Raw genomic sequence first — 12676 nt, 5'->3', positions numbered from 1 at the left:
CATTCTAAACATTAAAGTCGTGTAGAAAAAAGTACACAATAGTAGAAGTCTTCCCATTACTGAAGTCAACAAGGGGGAAAAAAAGTGCTATTATCATGACAGTCCATCTTTAACTCGGTGTCCACATTTTTTTTGGCCAAGCCAACTCAAGTAGGTACTCGTATCTTGGAAAAGAATGACACAATAATGGAGAATCTGTTTTTGGTCATCTAAAGCAATAGATTCCATGTTATAAATTGAATAGTTGGTATATTATTTTTTTGTCGAGTTCAAATATTTAAATATGATTTTATAAATTGAGTAAAGTAAGTGTTATTTAAAAAATAACCATAGTTGAAATATAATAATAATTATTTTCAAATTATAATGCATGTGTGCATTTATTAAGCAGTGCGAACACTTTATTCTATTCTTACCATCTAAGACATCCTAGGATGATTAATTTGTCGTATCAAATTTAATATGATAGTAAAGAGTTTTACTTAATTCCTTGGATATTTCTATTTCTTTAACATCTTGGCTTTTGAAAGAAATTTTTAACCACCAATGCTTATGAGTTATGATTGTACTCCAAAAAGTTAATAAATACACTAATATAATTAATACTCCCTATGTCCCTATTATAGGGCACCTTTAAAAAAAGATTCTTTGGTCTTTAATATAAGGATAATGGATGGTTATTTATTATTATTTTTTAATTTTACCTGTGTTATAAATTTAATTTTATGTTTCATTGTATACTGTATATTTCTCTCTTCCTATTTTTAATAGGGGTGAATTTGAATTTTTTTCATTTTAAGAGATATTTAATGAGTTAATTATCATTCTCTAGTTTCAATGAAGTAGTTGAAAATTTCTTATAATGGAACATACATTATCAAGCTTGCACAAGGCTACAATTTGTATGGGGATTATTTAATTCCTTTGACTGTGTCTAATAAATCTAACTATTATTTCTTGAATTATATTTTTGGGATACTTAAACATTTTTTATTTAATGTTAACTAGTTAACTCAATTTTATGAAAATCTTTTTAAGCCTGGTAATTTTGTTGGGCGTGGACTTTTTGTAGTTATGTAAGTGTTTATATATATATGTTATGTAAAATAAAATAAAAACCTTTTCCTTCCAGTGATATCTCCCTGTCAAATTCAATTTTTATTTCCAGTATCAAATGGTCCTTATTTCCAACAAATTGAAGAATATGCCAATACGGTCTCATTTCCAAACTTTACTGCAGGCCCCACCATCCCAAATTATGACTAGTGGTGGTTACTGGTTAATACAAAGGTAGGTAATGTCACCTGAGTTGAGAAATTTCAACCACTAATCCACAGTTTTAAATGCATATTAATCATCAATCCTCTTTAAACGGTGTGCTTATGAATTTCTAATCGCATATATATATATATAGTACAACCTTCTCCTCCTAACCACTTCATCAATCTAAGAAGCCTTGAAGCTATCCAACATGGCAAATCTTTGCTTTCATTCCCCCTTCCTCATGTTCTCCCTACTTTATCTCAAGGTTTGTTTCACTTTATGCCACACCAATCTTACTATGAATGATGAATTGGCACTACTTGCTTTCAAGTTTTCTATCAAGGACCCTCACAATCACTTGGCTAATTGGTCCAACTCTTCTTCCATTTGCAATTGGGTTGGGGTTATGTGTGATGCTCAACATGAGAGAGTAATAGCCTTGAATCTTGGTGAGATGGGTCTCAAGGGAACTTTGCCCTCAAAAATTGGGAATTTGTCTTTTTTGCTTGAACTTGACCTTCATAGTAATAACCTTTATGGTGACTTGCCAAAAGAGTTGATCCAATTACAGCAGCTACAAATTCTCAACTTGAGCTACAATGAATTCAATGGAGAAATTCCAACTTGGATTGGAAGCTTATTTATGCTTTAACAGTTCCATCTTCGTAATAATAGTTTTGGAGGTGTTATTCCTAAAAGCATATCCAATTTGTCAAAGTTAGAGACTTTGAACTGGAATGATAGCTTTATTGGAGGATTCATTCCATCTGAAATTGGAAAACTTCAATGTTTGAAGATTTTACGAATTGCGATAAACAAGCTTTTTGGAAAATACCTCCAATTATTTCTAACTTATCCTCACTTGAGTTGTTGTCTTTGTCTTTCAACTCCTTAACAGGTATGTCTTGCTAATTAATGTGTTGTTAGTTTTTCTTCCATTTTACAATGATATAAATTTATTTCTATTTGGAAATGATTTTTGCTTAATTTTAATGTATATTTCTGCATGCCTTAAGATAATATGCCTTATTATCAAGCTTAATTGATCTTCTTGGACGTAAATTTTTCATTTATGTTGGTCAGAAAAATTTCATAAAATCAGCTTTGCAGATGTATCCTTCCCTATTCAAGTTAACTTAACCTGAGCAAATTAATACATTTGAAAATTCTTTAATTGTTATTTTTAATATATATTATTGATGATAATAAAATGTTCTTATTTGAGAAAGATAAATTGTCAAACGTTCTTTGAAATCCTCTTTTAACTGCTAGAAATTTTTTTTACGTTATATATTTTAGATAATTCCTTCTCTAGTTATGTTATAAATTATTAATCATATAACATAATATGTTTTTTTATAACATTAAAAGCTTGCGTCAGAAATTTGCATATTGTTAGTACATGTCTCAAGCATTCTTTATCAAGATACATCGATTTCCTTTTTTATTTTTTCTCCCTATTGGGTTCAAGAGCTTTATCTTTTTTTTTTTTTTTTGCCTTCTTTTCAATACAAGTTCAAGAGTTATAACTTGTTTAGAATAATTCCAAAAGAAGCCATTCAGAAACTGCATGAAAAATACAACAAAACAGTGGACCTTTTATTTTTATCTAATCACTGATGCACCATGATAATTGAGTGCAACTTCAAAATTTGTATATTTTTGCTAATGAATTGTTTTGTCCAATAATATTGGTTGATAATTAACATTGAAAAGAGTTCAAATTAGCGGTACATATAAAACTTTTTTGTTTGGTTTAAGAGCTTTTATTATTTTCTGGTTTCTTTTAAATACAAATTCAATATTTATTATATCACAATCACAATAACTTCAAAAAATGCATTCAAAAAATTATATTTATTGCTTATTTTTCTTTTACCATAATTGTCTTGTGCAAGAGAACTCATAATAATGCTTTTTCTTTATTATCATTTTGTAGGAGACATTCCCAAAGCAATTGGTGCTCTGGCAAACCTGAAAATAATATATCTAGGTGTTAACAAGTTGTCTGGCCAAATATCAAGGAATATTGGAAACTTGACAAAACTTCAACATCTACAACTTGGTGAAAATAACATAGAAGGTACACTTTCAACTAATCATAATGTGAAACTTTTCATCAATTTTGTGTTAATTTTTATTATCTAAGGGTATAGATGAGATGAGAAGAAGAAAAGGAGAAAGGGGATTATGAGAGAATCCAGACCCCATAATTATATAAAAAGTTAGTTTTATAACTTTTAAATTTGGTTGATAATTCTATTGTCATGTTTGTAGTCTTACCATTTTCCCCCTTAAAAAGACTCTATTCAGCCTCATAAATCTCAATGAAATAATATATTTAGATTAAATATTTTAAATTATATCAAATTTTATAATTAAATTTTGGTTAAATATTTTAAAGTATATCACATTTTCATATATCCAAACTATTTTACTCTTTTCGGTTGTTTTCACTTAGTTAGTTACAAGAATTTCATAAGATAAAATATTCAAAAAATCTATAATGTTAATATGTGAATAGAAAGTAAATTTGGATGGTCTAACATCTTGTCCAATGTAGGAATTAGCAAATAGGAGAGAAGGGAGGATCCAATACAGAATTAAAATAAAAAAGTTCTATAAAAGTCAGGGAAAATGAGGAAACATGTCTCAAGTGATTGTGATAAGCACATGTATCAAGTGCAATTAAATTCTTATAATTTTAATTAAAAGGAATAAGTGCGTATGGAAACAACTTTTGATTAGAGGTGGCCTAATATTGTTTGAGTTGAGAGAATCTAGTTTTGAGTTTTATAATTATTGTTGTGTGTTCGTGGGCTTTACATAATGATTAAAGTGGCACTATGACATATATTGGGCCTTATATGAACAAGAATTAACCTTTACCAAAAGAACAAGCTCAAGCTATATCATATATATATATATGCCAGTCACTGGAATAAATCAAACATATGATACATATAAATTAATTAATTAAACTATTGATATTTTTATAGTATTTACTAATTTTATGATTTGAGAGGAATGCTATTGGATAATTGGTGGTGCATAATAATATAAAACTTAAAACTACAAATACATATAAATATAAAACATATTAACAACATATTAACTTTACAAAATTAAGTACCTCAATAAAAAAATTTTAAATATATAAAAACAATTGACACTTTAATGATTTAGGAGTGACCATGATATAAATTCAAAAAATTTAATATTTATTCATATTTTTATTTAATGTATATACTCCTTCCATTCAAAAATATAAAGTATTTTTAACTGAATCTCACCCCTAATAAAGTAGTTACCTACTTTTAAACTAATCTATCTTTTCATATTTACCCCTATTAACACCCTATAATAAATATAAGTTATTAAAAGGGGCACTTTTAAAAAAAAAGGCAATTATTACACCTTGAAAGACTAAAAAATATCTTACATTTTTTAACATCTAACTCTTCAAAAATACCTTATATTTTTTAACGAAGGGAGTATAGTATACACAATTTTCACCAATTTTCATATAATATTATTGTTAGTAATTGTAAATTTATTTAAATATGTAAGTTTTTATTCAATTTTTTACATTATATATATATTTAGAAAGCTTTTCATATTGTTTATGATTCATTTTTAGTGTAAAAAATATCCATTTTCTTTAAGTTTATTAATATTACTGAACCACCCTAGAAATTTTGAAATATACACCTTAATTAAATTTTAACTATGTAGAAAATAGTTCATCAAAATTCTAAAATACTTTTTTATTAATTAAGAAGGGCATCATAATCATTTTTTATGGAAACTCGACAAAACTTCATGTGCTTAGACCTTGGTAAAACTAACTTTTGACCTAAATTGTTCAAACAATTACTGCTGAATACTTTACTTATAATTTTCATGGTTGTTAGGGTTTTGACTAATTGGATCCTTATTTGGGACTTAGTTGTATTCTTTCAATATCTCACTTACTTAATATATGGTATTTTTGTAATTGTTCAAAGACTTCTACAAGCTGTCATTTTAGAGTCTTAACCTTCATCTCTTTGTTTACTTGTAGGTTCAAAGTATTGGTGTGAATTTTTAGTTTTAATTTAAATGATTATCTAAAAGTAACCATTAATTATTGTTCTTTTAAGTGATGATGGTAAGGACATGTCTAAAGTGTAATTTTTTTTCCCTTATTAATTGTTTCCCTAATTTTGTATAAAGTAACCATTAATTTTTTTGTCCTTAATTAATGCATAAGAGGAACTAGCAGCTTTGGATCTTATAATTGTCTTTGTAGGTTTGTGGGCTGTATAGATTGATTAATGTGTCAGTATGTATTGGCATTATATGAAACATAATCTTGATATAAAATGCAAATGTGGAAAAGAGAATTTCATACAAATGCTATATCCACACACCACACACAACACACACGGGCTGGCGACTAGAAACAAGGGTCCACAAGTTACTTTGGAAAAAATGAATTGTCATATATGGATACTTGTAGCATTAAGCCATCATTCTTATGTCTTTATCACATACGTGGGAATATTTTTCAATAGATATATCCGTGACCATTTGTTAATTCTATATCTCTAAGTGTTATTATTATTTTTTTTCTGCAGGTGATATACCACAAGGTATTGGAAAACTGAAATGCTTCAAAAGCTAGATCTATATCATAATAATTTACAAGGTATTTTTTCATCAAATTATGATACTCTAGCTACTATATTTTTTTTTCACTATTTAGTTGTTTTCACCATGAACAACAATGCATTTTCTCTTCCAACTTTGTTTTATAAATTTGTGTTTGAGTGAAATTTTCTCTCTCTAACAATTCTTTAAACATAAAAAATAAGTCTGTAATTCTGGTTGGCCATAAAATTTTTTCTTTTCCAATAATTTTGAAATTCTGGTTAGGAGTTTTTGTGGAGTATTTTGTTTGTTTGAAACAGATGAAGCTCCATTTGGAGCAAGTAAAATGGATTTGCATTTATAGTCTAAGTGTAGTTAATTAATATATTACAGTTAAAAATGTATTTGCAGAGTGGCAATATTAATATCCACATCAATATGAAGTCTCCATCTCATTTGTTCTATTTAAATTTTAAAGAGTTTAAAAAATAAAAAAAATAGAGAACTTCAATCTCTATTGTTTTACCAAATTTAATTAAATGCTGTTATTGTATATTGGTGACTTGAAGTATTGTGTAAAACTCATTTCTTTATAATAATTTTGTATGCGATTAATTCTTTAGTTCATATTTCAATCTGTGTAAAATATCTTGACAAGTTCAGCACATCTAAAAATCAAAATTTCTTTTCACATGCTATATGCATCATGCCAAAAATTTCTAATACTCTACAAATAAATTATTACATTGCGAAATCATGATACACTTAATATTTGTGATATTTAAGTATTTTTAAACAAAATGTATGTTCTTTGATTAATTCATTCCCACCCAAAACATCCCTCACTTTCCATGTAGGATGCCTATAATGCGAATTGCATCTGCACGATTTATAATGCATCATCACTCTTAATGATATGTTATTTATGTTGTCATTCCTGAAACAATTTGCAATATTACTACTAAGAAAAAAGGGCCTTAGATGTTAATTAATATTTTCTAGCTTTTTAAATAAATTTATTAGCATCTTTATTAGAAACATTTTTTTTTCCTTTTTGTCCTTTTACATTTGGGTTTTTAATCATATCCCAAGCAATAATTCCAAGGAAATGGGTGATCTTTTAAATTTAACAATATGAGCCCAGTCACATCAGTGTCCATGGTTTTCTGTCTTGCTTTCTACCTGTTGGAGTTTTGGTGCTGTTGAAAGCAATATGGAAACCATTATATACATTTATATCTTCACTATCTTTGATTGTTATACATTAGATCTCCCTCAACTACATATTCAGATTTGTGTTCACATGCACAATAATTGTGTTGTGAAATTTTGGGGCAAAATCAAAGAAGAATTGTGTGATGATGTTGGATATATAAATTTTTCTATAAAGTTTGTCTGAAGTGAAAATTTTTTGTTGATTTATAGAATCTTTTTCCTTGCTACAAACATTGTTATAATTTTAATTTGGACTCCTTAAAATGACTCTAAGCCTATGCCCTACAAACAAGTTAATTTTTCAACTTGTTTTATTAAATTTTATGATGACGATTCGTTTTATGGTAGATTTAAATTTAAATATGTGAGTTTGTTGAAAGTTATGTTTTACATAAATATTCTATAGAATCATTAGAATTTCATATTGGAGAGATAATATTCAAAACATGTTTTACACACACACATATAGATATATATTAATGTTGAACTATGTTTATATATATGTGTGTGTGTAATATATATATATATTAATGTTGAAGTCTGTTATTGTCAACATCTTGAGAAATTCAATTAATCTAAAATAGAATAAGTGATTTCCAAAAAAAACATTAATATGTGAATTTCAATGCTGATTTTGGTGGACAATGAAGGATTTCTGTATACCAAAGCCCAATAATCAAAATTTAAATATACAAATGACATATATTTTGACTATGAAACAAATCTTTAACTGCCATTGTGCTAGTAAAATTCTCTCAGTCATTTCATAATTTTTTCAGTTTAATATATATAGCCTCTAACTTTTATTTGCTTACACTACTCCACGGACCAAAAATTGTTACGTTATAATTTTATTTGATACTTGGGGTCCAAGAGCATTCGTGTTAACATTTTATCATTTTATTTTCTAACTTTCTTTTATGTGAACTTATTTTAGTTAAAATATTACTAGAAAAAGGCCAATATTTGGGGCAAACTTATTAATAAGAGAGCCAAAGAGTCTCAAATTAGCTTTTGTACTTTCTGTATAGTATCCTAATTCTAAAATTAAAGAAGAACAAGTTATTAATAATTTATGTTGGAATATTAGAATATTGAGGAGTTAATCACTGAGTTGTTGATGAACCTAAACTCTATATAAAAGACATCACACTCCAATAGAAGTTAGGAAGGTTGAATCCTCCTACCTCAAGAGGGAGGTTAACTTGGTCCTCACCTTATTGTTTCACGTCAAAGTGGTTTTGAGGTTTGGTATAAATCCTTCATATGAGGGATTATCTTGTTGTATATTCAATCATAATCATCTTCATTTTTTTTCTATTTGTTAAATCTTTATTCTCTCTATTCAACTCTTTATTAGTCTTAACAATTTCAAAAGCTATTTTACAATCATAATTATATGCTTATTTGATAAATATAAGAAGTTTTCAATTTTTAATTTGATGCTTTTTTATTAATTTCTTTATCCATTATAAGGGTTTAAACCCTATACCTCTCTACTCATACTCCACCTATCCTTTCCAGTTTCCATGTGAGCTAACTTTAGGTTTTTCATCGATTTACATATTAGTTTTAAAAATTTATAATTGAAAAGTTTTTTAAAATAAATTTATATTTCATATAGCAATTTAAACTACATGTTGGCTTGTTTGCTGCATTAATTTAAGAGTAGTCACACTGTCCAAGCTAAATAATATGGCTTTCCAAAATAATTTATGTTCACCAAAAATTATTTTAATTGTAAGAAAATTTACTATAAAAATATTTGTAGATCAATTTAAACAACTGAAAAATGCTAGAATATTTTTTGTTTGTTTCAATGAATTACATAGGATGTAGAGGTAAAAAGTTTTATGCATTCCTTCAAACAGGAAAAAAAAAAACAAGAGCCAAATTTTAAAACATTTTCATTTTCCTTCACGATTCATGTCTTGATCAAAATAATTTACAAGGTAATTTTTCTTCAATTTATGATGTTCTAGATATTTTTTAGATTGTTTTCTCATTATCACTATGAAAAAAAATGTATTTTCTATACCTATTTTTCTTTTGTTTATAAATTTGTGTATATGTGAAATTTTCTTTTCCAACAATTCTTTCTGCATAAAAATAAGTATTTAGTTAATTTTAATATCAGGGATGCTAGTTAGGAGGTCTTGTGGAGTGTTTTGTTTGTTTGGAATAGAGAAACCTCCACACGGGGTGAGAAAAAAAAAAAGGATTTACCACCAAAATTTGTTCTCGAATCTCATGAATAACAATGCCTTTCTGGTCAAAAAACAGTTAATTAATATATTGGAGTTGAAACGTACTTATAGGATGGCAGTATTAATATGAACATCAATATTAAAATATGAAGTCTCTATCTCACTTGTTCTCTTTAAATGGTAACGAGAATTAAAAAATGGAAAGTATAGAACTTCATTCCCTATATTTTACCAATTTTAATTTTAATATGGCAGTAAATGCTAACATTACATATTAGTCTAGTGCATAAAACTTTGTTTCTATATAATCGTTTTGTATGAGATTAATTCTTTAACCCATGTTCATTATACTAGTTATTACATTACGAATTCATGACTTTAGTTATTGTTAATTTTAATGATGTTGGTTGTTGGGATGTCTTTTCTTCAGGAGCATCCAAGTTCATTTTTCTTCATATTACAATGTTCTGACTAGCAACTTATATTTTTAGATTATTTTCTTAGAATTACTATGAAGACGATGAATTTTATTTTTCATTTTCACCTTTTTTTATTATAAGTTTTTGTATTCATGAAATTTCCTATTTCAATAATTGTTTTATGCATAAAAGTAAGTTTTTGGTCATTTTCAAACCAAGACTTTTCTTGTGGTTATGTCATCATTAGTTGTTACTGGTAAAGGTGATATTTGAGATTTCAAAATTATGAGCTTTTAAACGCCAGCAGTAAGATCTCTCATCGCGGATACAGCTAATTAACTATAACAATTTATTGGAGTAGAAAGGTATTTCGTCAAATAACAGTAGTTGGCAATTTTAGTTTTTAATTTACATAATTTCTTTCAAGGTAAAGGTGTTATTATGTGTATGTTTAGAACTTTAGATATATGCCACTTAATGTTCTTCTTGAACATTCATTTACCCCGTTTTATTTAATATTAAGACAAGTATATCCTTAACATTTAAATTATAAACAAGAATGCAACAAAAATAATAATCGTGAAATGGCCTACAGGTGTATTTGAATTTATCAAAGTCAAATATATACATTGTGTGAAACAAATATACTATCTTGAATGATTTGCTAAAAGTAGTTATGATATTATTATAGTTGATTGCTCCGTAATATCCCCTTAATTCCACAAAGCCTATTTTTGTTATCATATTTTGGAACAGAAACTGTAGGAGATATTCTAAAAATCAATCGTCTTGCAAATATGAAAAGTATATACTTTACTACATGTCTTTAACTTGTCTTGCCACATCATCGAAGAAGCATGGGAAACTTAACTATTCTTTTCATGGCATTGCTTGAGATAACTTCTCTAAATGACATGATGTATGATATTTTCCGTAAGCCTATTTACAAGAAACAAATGGTAATTTAATACTTTAGGGTCATACGTGACTTTCAGGTCATATACCAAAAGGCATTGGAAACTTGACTACGCTTCAAGGGTTATATCTCAGTACCAATAATTTTCAAGGTATTTTTTCATCAAATTATGGTATGCTAGCTACTCTGTCTGTGTTACTTTTCATAGGCCCTACTATGAGAACCAATGCATTTCTCTTTCTTTCTTTTTTTTTTTTTTTTGAACTGTGTCCTACTCTTTTGGTGTCTTTTTGTTTTTTTTTCTTTTTTGGTTATCACATTTTAGGATATGTTTCTAAAGGGATTGGTGATTGTCAATATTAGAAAATTATATACTTGGATTTTGGTAAGCTTTTAACCGTCAAAACAATAAAAATATTTCAAGGACTTTGTTACCCACGTTAAACATGTTTTTTTTTTCAAAATAAAGAAAAGGTAAAATAATCAACAGCTCAATAGTCTACATTTTATATCATTTTTTTTTTTCAAAATGGTTTCTTTGTATCATCTGAAAGAACTATATTTCTGCTTTTTTCTTTATCATATAAAACGAGATATTTATAATGAAATTTTGGTGTTGGAAAATTATAAAATATGAGCTGAGGTGCTAATAAGCTTTCATCAGTTGCCTTTTATTATATGTGAAAGTTACTAACAAAGATTGGTTCAATTAATAATGATTTGACCTATAACCTACAAGGTCATACAATTAAATACCACGGCCAATGTCATCACATTGCTGGTGGGTGCAATTCGTAAAAACCTCTGTAAGTACTCTTGTGCCTAAAAGCATATCTTAACCCTAGTGGGCCCTCAAAAACCAATTCATCTAAAATTTTTAACCAAAAAATTAATGTGGAAGTTGAATTTTTTTTTATATTAGTGACCGTTATTTGTAAGGATGCATGCTGCCAAATGTATCTCGTATTTTTAAAATTTTAAAAAGAACGTTGTCTTTTAGTTTCATTTCAATAAATTATATCGTTAGAAATTTAATGTGTCATCATTTGCCTTCAAATACATTTTGGTGGATATAAATTGTATAAAATATGTCTTCACAAAACAATTGTATGAAAGAAATTTAAAATTCTTATAATTTTCAACAATTGAATATACAAGGTCTATAATCCTTTATAAAGTTACCCTCACTTTTATAGATGCCATTAATATTCAAATAATTTAAAAATTTATGAAATCAACAAACTTAAAATAAAATTTTGTTTGAATAAATTACATGCAATGTAGAGGTAGAGTTCTATAATGCATTCGTTAAAATAGAAAAGAAACAATATATAGCCAAATTTAAACTTTTTCCTTTTTTTTCACTATCAGCCAACAAAATTAAATAAAATGAAACAAAACAAAACCGTCGCTATATATTGAGGTAGCAGACATGTCATCACAAAAAAAAAAAAAAAACAACAAACAAACAATAGGGGATCTCGATGCCATGTTTTCACACATCTACACTCATTACATTTAAAAACAAAAACTATATTTTTTTGGTGAACTCTAAAAAAATATTAAAAAACTATATTTTAATTTCACTTTATATATGTTTTGGGATTGATATTGTAAAACAAATAAAAAAAAACCTGACATTTTAATCTATGAAGTGAACCTAAAATTCAGCACGATCATATCATTGACCCAACATTAAGGTGAGGATCATATATTTGTCTAATTAATTAGATATTTTTATTTTCTTTTCCTTAATTTTTGTATTAACTTAGACTAACTTTACCTAAATCTAAAAGAATACTTTGCTTTCAGTTCAATACCTACAGAATTAGGCAATCTTTATAAGCTTGAGCAGCTTACGTTGCGCAATAACAACTTGAGGGGTTCTATTCCATTGGAAATTCTTAACACATCAGCTCTGCAAATTTTGGGTCTTCCAAATAATTCTTTATCAGGTAGTCTTCCATCAGATTTCGGATGTGGCCTTCCTAATCTAGAAGAGCTACTTTTATGGGGCAACAAGC

At 27.4% G+C, this 12676-nt stretch overlaps 1 protein-coding gene across 2 annotated transcripts; it reads left to right on the top strand.

The window, feature by feature from the left end:
- Positions 1–1416: 1416 nt before the first annotated feature.
- On the top strand, positions 1417–10805 carry LOC129312735 (DNA damage-repair/toleration protein DRT100-like). 2 transcript variants are annotated; one of them, XR_008593688.1, is made up of 4 exons: positions 1417–1528; positions 3203–3346; positions 5883–5953; positions 10732–10805. XR_008593688.1 is itself a non-coding variant. In XM_054955421.1 (4 exons), exons 1-3 carry the CDS (start codon positions 2050–2052, stop codon positions 5927–5929), a joined length of 303 nt encoding a protein of 100 aa, XP_054811396.1. In that variant the 5' UTR covers positions 1541–2049; the 3' UTR covers positions 5930–5953; positions 10732–10805. The 2 variants fall into 2 exon arrangements, 1 of the variants encoding a protein (XP_054811396.1); XM_054955421.1 differs by lacking the exon at positions 1417–1528 and adding an exon at positions 1541–2161.
- Positions 10806–12676: the final 1871 nt, after the last annotated feature.

The sequence above is a fragment of the Prosopis cineraria genome, unplaced genomic scaffold (assembly GCF_029017545.1).
Source record: "Prosopis cineraria cultivar Desert tree isolate PC_DT_omini unplaced genomic scaffold, ASM2901754v1 PC6, whole genome shotgun sequence".
NCBI classification, from domain to species: domain Eukaryota; kingdom Viridiplantae; phylum Streptophyta; class Magnoliopsida; order Fabales; family Fabaceae; genus Prosopis; species Prosopis cineraria.
The sequence above is the reverse complement of the archived record's forward strand: the minus strand, read 5'-3'. Positions and strand labels throughout refer to the sequence as shown.